The sequence below is a fragment of the Apium graveolens genome, chromosome 6 (assembly GCF_009905375.1).
Source record: "Apium graveolens cultivar Ventura chromosome 6, ASM990537v1, whole genome shotgun sequence".
In the NCBI taxonomy this organism is placed as follows: domain Eukaryota; kingdom Viridiplantae; phylum Streptophyta; class Magnoliopsida; order Apiales; family Apiaceae; genus Apium; species Apium graveolens.
Window position 1 is genome coordinate 5673531 of NC_133652.1, and position 10568 is coordinate 5684098.

The window sequence follows — 10568 nt, forward strand, 5'->3', positions numbered from 1 at the left end:
CCACTTTTGCTGACGTGTACACTAGTGGGGCCCAAAAAAATATTAAATAAATTAAATATTATTATAATGATAAAGCAAAGCGTTACGTCATGGCAGCACTATTGTAACACTAGCTTTCTTCTGCAACACAAGCCCTCTAACGTAACAGTAACTTTACATGTAAAGTAACGCTATTTCGTTAGTGTTACAATAGGTCAAAAAAGTCTGTCTAATGTAACGCAAAACAGGCATTACATTAGAAAAGTGTCTTATTTGCCCATCTATGGCGTAGTGCCCACTCTTCGTTAACCATTGCCCAATCCAATCTTTTTTTTAAACTTCCATCATCCGTTCTCCTAAAAATTAAAATTAAAAAAAAATCATGATTTTTATTGCTATACGGCTTTAAACATTCATTTCCAATTACAAGTCCTCGTTCCCATGATAACTGACATATTTTGTTTGTTTCGTGTTCTTTAGATGTGTGAGCTTCTGTATACAGGCCGGGCTTGCATGAAGGAAGTTGACAACAATCATGCCTTCATGTAGGGAAACTTTCATCCTGCCGCAACTTATAATAGTGCAACTATGGATGGAAGCATCACAACAATATGAAAGGGAAATATAGGCTTCTCCTTGGAGTTGCCGTCAGTTGTGGCTTTAGGAGTGGCAGTCGCCATCCTAGTGGGGGTGGCCGTGTGTAATTCACTGTCTTAAAATTGCAGATCCTTCCTCTGTTAGAGGTTTTTTATTGGTGCTGATTTACATAGCAGATAAAGTAAAGTTATTATAGCACTTCAAATGCAGCATCATGACTTTAGGCCTCGTGAAATATAATCGCCATAAAATGCAGACATTTAATTACAGCAATGCAAAATATATAAACGAAGCATAGAATGTAAAGTTTTGGGAATATTCAGACAAACTTTTGTTTAAATGTTAGCACAGAGTAGCATCTCAATAACAAGTCGAGTCTAATTTACATTTTCTTGTCAAATAAAGTCTTGGGGTTATCACAGATACAAGGCTATCGAAAAATAGATGATGTCCAAAATACAACGAGGTTCCCAATATGAAATATTTTAGTCAGCATATTGTTTCCAGTTTTCTATAACCTCCCCGATCTCCTTATAGTTCTTCCCCTTGAATTTCTTTGACAATGTTGCACATGTCAGATCCATTAATGACTTAATTTTGAGGTAGGCTGCTGCCTGAAATCACAAAAGATAAACTTCAATAATAATCTGTTACTAACACATGGTTACACACATGGAGAATCTAAAAAACATTCATAGTATATCTGAACTGGATATGTTCATAGTATATTGCACTAGCCATTGTCAATCAAAAACCTTTGATTATGTCTAAGGAAAATACATAACTAAATAGGGTTTGTCTAGTATGTGCCCATAGGCACACTCTATACACTAAATTTCATGTACTTTTGATGATGTGACTCATTGTGATTTGTGGGGATTTTGTATATACAGGGGAGTCCATCATTATTAATGAGAATGAGTCAATCAAATTTTGTCACCTAACTTATTAATGTATGCACTTGGGCACACACTAGAAAATCCGAACTAAATATTACGGATTCTTTGGTTTAGCAGCAAGTTTGAGATAAGACAATGTATATATAGCATTATGTATATTTAAAACCTCATCCCTGTTTGTATGATTCACCTTACTCTGTCATTACGGATCTTTAAAAAAACAATTGTGCTCTTTTACAACAGTTTCTGATTTACTTGACCGAGACAAACAATAACATTAAACACTATCAGAACCTTACTGAGAACTTGGAACATTACCTAGTGCTGGTGAATACAGTAAACAGCTATACTGGTATATATCTAATCAGTTCAGCTGCACCATTGATACAACTAATATAGAATGCAACAATTAAAAATAACAAGGAGCCAATTTATTCTAGAAAAGACCTAGTCACTAAAACCTCAAAATCATCATTATCTCTTCTAACTACATCTTTTCTTCAATATTCACTAAAACTAAAATCTTAAAACCAACAACCCAACAGCTATATATATGAGACAAAAATTATATATATATATATATATAGAGAGAGAGAGAGAGAGAGAGAGAGAGAGAGAGAGAGAGAAATTAGAGAGAGAGAGAGGGAGAGAGGGAGAGAGGGAGAGAGACAAACATCAATGAGATTAAAGAAAGTAGTCTCATCAACATTCACGAAGTCAGCATCAAAAGCCTTGAGAGAATTGAAAACAGCCTCGTCGGCAAGATCAGAAAAGGGTACATAATGACGATCGCAGTATTCAATAACCTTTTCCAAGGTCTCGCCGTCAATCCCATTGAGAACAAGAGGGGAATCGTCATTACTTTTAACCCTTAATCGAAGCGCTTCCATAATGGTCGAAGATCTGGAAACTGCAATTCTCTTTACCTCAAAAACCTGTCCGTCACCACTCACGAGGCGTATGCGTGTACTCTCCATGGCTTCCTTTGCCTAACCAAATTTAGCCCTAACCTAGGGTTTTATAAGCATACTTATATACTGGACCTTCAAAACAGTATTATTGTTTTTTCTTATTAAAATATGTTCGCGGTTTCTAATTAGAATCGACTTTTAAAATTCAGTTTACGAGATCGTCTTTTTAAGACCGTTCATGAGTTCTTAAAACAAGTTTCGCAATCAAATTGTTGGACTAACAACCCTTAAATTAAAACAAATACAATATAAATGGGGTTATTTTTGTAAATATATGAGTGAGATTCAATTATTACAAAAATATTATCGTATAGAAAAGTGTTATAATTTTAGGATATCTGAGGTCAACCTCAGGTCTTTTATTAATTTAGAATTAGTATATTTACGCAATTGATATATTGAACTAATCTTAATTTTATTGTAGTTCAAAATCAAATTATTGACTTTGTATCTGAATTACAAGAATCAAATTGAAGTTGTTTCAAAAAAAAAAGAATCAAATTAAATTAGTAATTCGAATGTTGCTCAACAAAAATTTATGTGCACGAGAGTTTTGGTTGTACGGCATATTTTTCTGTTTTTACGATTTGTCTCATCAGAATTAATTTTATTATTATTTTAATTGGACATAAATTTAACTATTATTTAAGTTAAATTGAATTGTTATCACCGCTATTGCATACCTGATTTTATATAAATTATAAAAGTACAAAATCAAGTGATTAACAAAACGTAACAGTTAAATCGTTCAAAAAATAAATTAATAAATATGAAACAAACTTTCTAAGTATTTGCACAAATGCATTTGGGAGATTTTACAGTTGCCTTCCTGTGTCAATGAAATTATATAAAACCGGAGATTTTATACATTACATCTTTTCCCAAGCCAATTCTTTCTTAGCTAGAGTTTGCAAACAGTTAAAAACTGTTTGGTAAAATTTAAAAGTTGTTTTTCCGAAAAGTGTTTTTGGCCTAAAAGTTGCTGTTAGAGAAAGTAAGTCCCCCATACTTTTAGAAAAATCTGTTTTTCAGCTGTTGCGGGAAGCAGATGCTGATTTCACCATCAAACCTTACCAAAAGCATCATTATTTTTATTTTTTTGCATCAAAACATATACGTATCAAAAAAATTTATAAACAGTCATTTGATTTTTACAACAGCACTTTCTTCAACAGCAATTTTTAACAGTAATCCCAAACAGAGGCTTTAGTCTAAGTTACTGTAACATCTTTTTCCAATTAAATTATACCTATAACACCTGAAGATATTATCAATAGTACATGTTGCCTCCATCCTAATATCAAAGTCATGCATCCATTCCGAGGAGTTCAAAGAGAGCATTCATTAGGCCATATTTGTGCAAATCCTCTTAATTTAAGTTACAATGGTAGGTTAGGAGCGGCTACTGAAATACAGCTAAGGTTAACATATTTACGACTATGCACTTTAAGACACCATTCTTACATATAATGTCAACTCAGCATACCTCGCGAGAATTTTTCGATTTCACAATATTTGCAGCTACTTTAAGTGCAGAAGAAGAGTCCATACTAATAACGCTAGTTTGTCCAACTGATTCATGCCATCTCTTTTGTCCACATCATCCTGCCTTTGTGCCATTCTACTTGGACCACCTTCCCTCTATCTGCCACCTGCTGCATGGACCACCTGCATATTTGTTATTGTTTTTTTCATTATTGTTAGTTTATCTTATTTTGGATTCTTCCGTTGGAAGCAGACTCATGTCCTGCTATATAGCTGTAAGGGCTCTATGTTTTTGGGATAAGAATGAAATACAAAAGCTCTGCTATCTTTGCCTAAAAATAGATCTGTATTTGCATTTACTTGCTTTATGTCAATCAATCTTCATGGTATCAGAGCTAGTAATGCAAATATAGTCTTCCTCGTATCAACCAAAGATTGGCGCATCTTTTTCATTCAGCAAACAGCTTCCTTTATTGATTTCAGATCTGAGAGTCTAGAGTTCTATTTCTTGAAAACTGTTCTTGACTATGACAACTCCAGGTCGTTTTACCTTTACTAATATGCAAAATCCCATCTTTATTCATCCTTCTGATGGACCACTATCTATTAGTGTGTCAAAGCTACAGGGAGCTGGTGACTACATGTCATGGAAGCGTTCTCTTGAAATACAGCTTTCATCGAAAAGGAAATTGGGTTTTGTACAAGGAACTGTCAAGCGTAGCACCGATGATGAGACACAAGCCACGCAATGGGACACCTGCAATGACCTGATAATATCCTGGCTTCACAACAATGTATCTGATAATATCAAACAGTCTATTTTGTTTATAAACTATGCTAATGATGTGTGGACTCATCTACAGAAGCGGTTTATGCTAAGTAATGGGTCTCATAAATATAAACTCAATAGAGATCTGTTTGCACTCAAGCAAAACAGATCGAAAATTAATGACTATTATACTACACTTAGTAGTCTCTGGGAAGAAATAGATTCTATGAACACACACCCACCTGTTACAACTGTCGCAGATGATGTTAAGGCTTTTATAAAATCTCTTGAGTCTCAAAAAGCTGAGTCCAGACTTTTTCAGTTCTTGAATGGCTTAGATGACTGTTATTCTGCTTTAAGAAGCCAGCTGTTAATGATGCAGCCTCTTCCCACGGTTGAGGTTGCCTATGCTTCTATACAGCAAGAAGAATCACAAAGTGATATCTTAAGTCAGGCTGAGTTAGAGTTAGCTGCTATGTTCAGTAAAACTCAGGTGGAATATAAAATTAGCTCTTGCACTGCGTGTGGGGTAAAAGGCCATGCTACTGAAAAGTGTTGGACCAAGGTAGGATACCCTAAGTGGCACCATAAGAATAAGAAGTCAATGCCAAAAAGGATCACCAAATCCAAGATGGTCAAACTCCAAAACTGAATATCACAGAGCTAACAATGTTCAAGCTAGTGGTAGTAGTGACAATGCTGAGGTGGTACTGTCCCAGTAACAACTACAACAATTGCTAAAGTTGATTCCAAATTGTAATATTGCAAAGCCAAAAGGGTATGATACTGAAGATGAGCTTGATAATTGCTTTTCTGGCATGGTCACTTGCAATTTTTCACCTGCTGACAAAAATATATGGATCATAGACTCCGGTGCAAGTGATCACATGACTTCACATTTCGATCACTTGATAAATGTGCAACCAGTCAAATCAAATCTTCTCATCAAGCTTCCTACTGGTGACACTGCTGCAATTACCCACATTGGTGATGTGCATCTCAAGAACGGACTGATCTTGCAAAAGGTGTTATATGTCCCCCAATTCAGGCACAACTTGCTCTCCATTCACAAACTCTCAAAAGATGATAACTGTATTGTCAACTTTAAACCCAATGTGTGTGAAATTGTAGATCCTGTCACAAGAGGTGTTAAAGCAATTGGACAATTGCAAAATGGCCTCTATTACTTGGAAGATAAACCTCTGACTCTTATGTTTGCCAATACAAGCAGGGCCATAACAGACCTATACACCTTATGACATAATAGACTGGGGCATGCTCCTTTGTCCAGACTCAAACACATACCATGTTTAAAATCACAGTTACAACCTACTTCACAGATCTGTATCACCTGTCCTATGGGAAAGTTTACAAAACTTCCTTATGATCTGAGCTCCAGTCAATCTGATATGCCTTTTGAGTTAGTGCATCTTGACACGTGGGGGTCGTATAAAGTTCAAACTCGAGGAAAATATAGGTATTTTCTAACTGTGGTGGATGACTACACCAGGTTCACTTGGACATTTCTTATGCAGCAAAAATCAGATTATCTGGCAACGATAAAGCAATTTTTTCAGTATGTCAAAACACACTTTCACAAGTCTGTCTTGAACTTGAGAACGGATAATGCTCCGGAATTTTCTGATCAAGCCTGTAGACTATTCTATGCTACTGAGGGCACGCTGCATCAAACATCATGTGTGGGACGCCCACAGCAGAATGCTCGTGCTGAAAGACGACATCGAACAATTCTGGAGATGGCCAGGTGTCTAAGATTTCAAGCTTCATTGCCTTTGAGCTTCTGGGGTGACTGCATCATGACATCTGTCTATCTGTTAAACAGATTGCCTACTCCTATACTAGGTAACAAGTCCCCTTTTGAAACTCTTTATCATAAACTCCCTGATTACGACTTGGTAAAAACATTTGGTTGTCTTGCCTTTGCTGCAAACCCTAAAAATACTATTGACAAATTTAAAGCTCGAGGTGTACCTTGCTTGTTCCTTGGTTATCCAGCTTTTCAAAAGGGATATAAGCTACTGGATTTGACAACTCAAACACTATTTGTCTCCCGTGATGTCACTTTTACTGAAAATGTATTCCCTTTCAACCCCTCCAGCCCTACCAAATATATGCATCCTACACCAATTCAACTACCACACCAACCACACAATGTTCTTGATTATGATGATCTGCCTGTGGCCTTACCTGAAGAACAACAGTCCCCATTACACACTCCTCTTTTTTCTGCACCTACTACCCATAGAGAAACGCCATCACCCTCACCATCTCCTCCACCACCTGCTCGAAAATCTACCAGACAACATAAACAACCTGATTGGCTTTCTGATTATATCACTACACAACCACAAACTCCTGCTGCCAACATCACCCAAGTGATCGAGCATAATGTGTCTCCAGTTTTTCACTGTTTCCTTGCTACTCTTAATAAAACTGCAGACCCTTTAACCTTTAATCAAGCTGTGCAACATACCCACTGGATCAATGCCATGAACCAGGAATTACAAGCTCTCGAAGATAACAAAACTTGGACTATTACTTCCTTACCTCCTGGCAAGAAATCTATAGGTTGTAAATGGCTGTATAAAACGAAATATGGTCCAGATGGCAAGATTGAAAGATTCAAGTCTCGCTTGGTCATTCTTGGATGCAGGCAAAAATATGGTGTTGACTACATGGAAACGTTTGCACCAGTTGCCAAATTAACAACTCTTCGGGCTCTCTTAGCAGTGACTGCAATTCAAGGATGGCTGACAGTGCAGATGGATGTAAGTAACGCATTCTTGAATGGGGATCTGGAAGAAGATGTGTACATGAAATTTCCCCCTGGATATACTGGTTATGGTTCCAGGATTTCTACTGAGACGTCTATTCAACACGTAACAGAGTTCGTTTGCAAGCTTCTGAAATCACTATATGGGCTTAAACAAGCACCACGACAGTGGTTTAACAAACTCCCCTCTACACTTCTTCAGTTGCAATTCACTCAGTCCCAGACGGATCACAGTCTATTTGTCAAGAATACGGCAACAACAATAACTCTGATTCTTGTCTATGTTGACGACATTCTCATATGTGGCAACTCTGCTTTAGAAATTCAGAATCTGAAGACAATGCTTTCCACAACGTTTCACATGAAGGACTTGGGGCAAGTCAATTACTTCTTGGGACTCGAAATTTCAAGGTCCTCGAATGGCTTCTTTGTGTCTCAACAAAAATATGTAGTAGATCTTATTGCAGAATATGGTCTTACTGATGCAAAACCTTTGAAGGTGCCAATGGACTCTCATGTGAAGCTCACACCCACTCAAGGCACTGTCCTAATAAACCCACATCCTTATCAGAGATTGATTGGTAAACTCATCTACCTCACGGTGACTCGTCCGGATATCGCTTTTCCTGTTCACGTGTTGAGCCAGTTCATGCATCAACCCACCTCTATCCATATGCAGGCAGCCAAACGCCTGTTGAGGTATCTAGTTGCCAACCCACGTCAAGGTATACTTCTTGCCACTACTTCTGCTGCATCTCTTCAAGCATATAGTGATAGTGACTGGGCCAACTGCCCAGTTACAAGGAGATCGACATCTGGATTCTGCATCTTGCTTGGTAATTCTCCAATAAGCTGGAAAGCTAAAAAATAGAGTGTTGTTGCTCGATCCACGGCTGAAGCTGAATACCGTGCAATGGCCTTGACTGTGTGTGAAGTATCTTGGCTCCATGCTTTGCTCAAGGACATGGGATTGAACAATTTGCCTCCTACAATTCTCAACTGTGATAACTTAGCTGCCATATCAATTGCAGCGAATCCCGTCCTACATGAAAGGACCAAACATGTGGAGGTCGATTGCCATTTCATCCGAGAAAAGCTCAAGACTGGTGTCATGACTACATCTCATGTTCCGTCAACTGAACAAATTGCTGATCTACTCACAAAGCCTCTCTCGGTCAAACAACATCACTACCTGTTACACAAGCTTGGAGCAGTGACTCCATCCTCTGCTCAGCTTGCAGGGGAGTAATAACGCTAGCTTGTCCAACTGATTCATGCCATCTCTTTTGTCCACATCATCCTGCCTTTGTGCCATTCTACTTGGACCACCTTCCCTCTATCTGCCACCTGCTGCATGGACCACCTGCATATTTGTTATTGTTTTTTTTCATTATTGTTAGTTTATCTTATTTTGGATTCTTCCGTTGGAAGCAGACTCATGTCCTGCTATATAGCTGTAAGGGCTCTATGTTTTTGGGATAAGAATGAAATACAAAAGCTCTGCTATCTTTGCCTAAAAATAGATTTGTATTTGCATTTACTTGCTTTATGTCAATCAATCTTCACATACTATTATAATTCCTGAAAATCACAAATATCATGTATCAACTAAATATTGCAAGAAAGAGACTTTCGCAAAAGAAAAGACCAAATCCACTTACAGGATAAATGGTGTGTTTGGTATTGCTTTTACAGACAGCAACAGCAGCTTTTCGCAGTTAAAAACCTGTTTGGTAAAATTTAAAAACTGATTTTTGGAAAAGTGTTTTTGGCCTAAAAATTGCGGTCAGAGAAAGTAAGTCCCCCATCCCCATGCTTTTAGAAAAAGCTATTTTTCAGCTATTGCGGAAAGCAGATGCTGATTTCACCATCAAACCTTACCAAAATCATTATTATTTTTAATTTTTTGCATCAAAATATATACGTATCAAAAAAATTACCAAACAGTCATCTGATTTTTACAACAACACTTTTTTCAGCAGCACTTTTCTAATAGGACAATAATTTTTAACAGCAATCCCAAACAGAGCTAAAGTCAATCACATTATATTGTTTATGATATTTCCTTCATTTGTCCATAGCTCAACTGCAATATAAGAAAGAGTGTGACATGCCCTCACTATACAGCATGGATAAACCTTACCAATTCGAGTATGGTGTCCAAGATCTTTACAACTGCCCCTACCTACCATTAGGAACTTGGACTATATATAAGCATTATAATAATTTTTTTACGAAAAATTCATATTTCTTCTCCATGAATTCGATTTCGAAGTACAAATCACAACATCATCATGACCGGTTGTGTTGCATATTAATTATTGTGAATATTTGAAAATTAATAATAATAAAACTTGGAGATATTTTTGTTGATGTGTTAATGATAAATCTGATTTGGGGGATTAATTTTTGGAAGATTTTATATCCAGAGCAATATTTTTAGTTTCAGAGCAAAATTTATTGAGAAGAAAAAACTTCCCCACATGTTAGCACGATAATAAAAAGTAAATAAAAATTAATGAAGGTATTTTGGTCTTTTCGGTAACTTTTTACTCTGAAAATTAATTTTTTCCTCTAAAAATAACATTGATATTTTTTCAAATATCATGTCCAAATTCAATTGTAACCTACCTATTTATTATGAGCTTAAATAGGGGAGGGCTTACTCGTGCCACTACAAGAAATAGGGCTTCAGATGACACCCACTAAACGACGCTAGAAGAAAAAAGTGTTGTCTAATTCTTTCACACAACAATTATTTTACATCCCAAATTAACATGTTATCTCACAAAAGTCACTACAACGATCTTAAAATTATTGTCTTTCAAGTTCAATCACATAACCCTTTTAAAATACTGTGTTTTGTGAATCATTAGATTTGATCTTTACAACAACGGTCATGACAAGAAATTCGGCTAAATTCGACCGAATTTTTTTGGGCGAATTTAGCTAAATTAGACCGATTTTGGTCGAAAAATAGATATTTTCGACCAACCAGTTGTTGGTCGAACAAAGGCTAGTCGAAAATAAGGGGTGCGATCGAATTTAGCTAAACTCCTATCAATTTTCAATTT

General features: G+C 36.6%; 1 protein-coding gene across 1 annotated transcript; it reads right to left on the reverse strand.

Moving 5' to 3' along the window:
- Positions 1 to 893: 893 nt before the first annotated feature.
- LOC141664001 (SKP1-like protein 20) lies at positions 894 to 2531 on the reverse strand. The gene is made up of 2 exons (XM_074469859.1): positions 2150 to 2531; positions 894 to 1190 (listed from the first exon to the last, which is right to left on the reverse strand). The coding sequence occupies exons 1-2, from the start codon at positions 2450 to 2452 to the stop codon at positions 1062 to 1064; spliced, it is 432 nt and encodes a 143-aa protein (XP_074325960.1). The 5' UTR covers positions 2453 to 2531; the 3' UTR covers positions 894 to 1061.
- Between the last annotated feature and the right edge of the window lie 8037 nt (positions 2532 to 10568).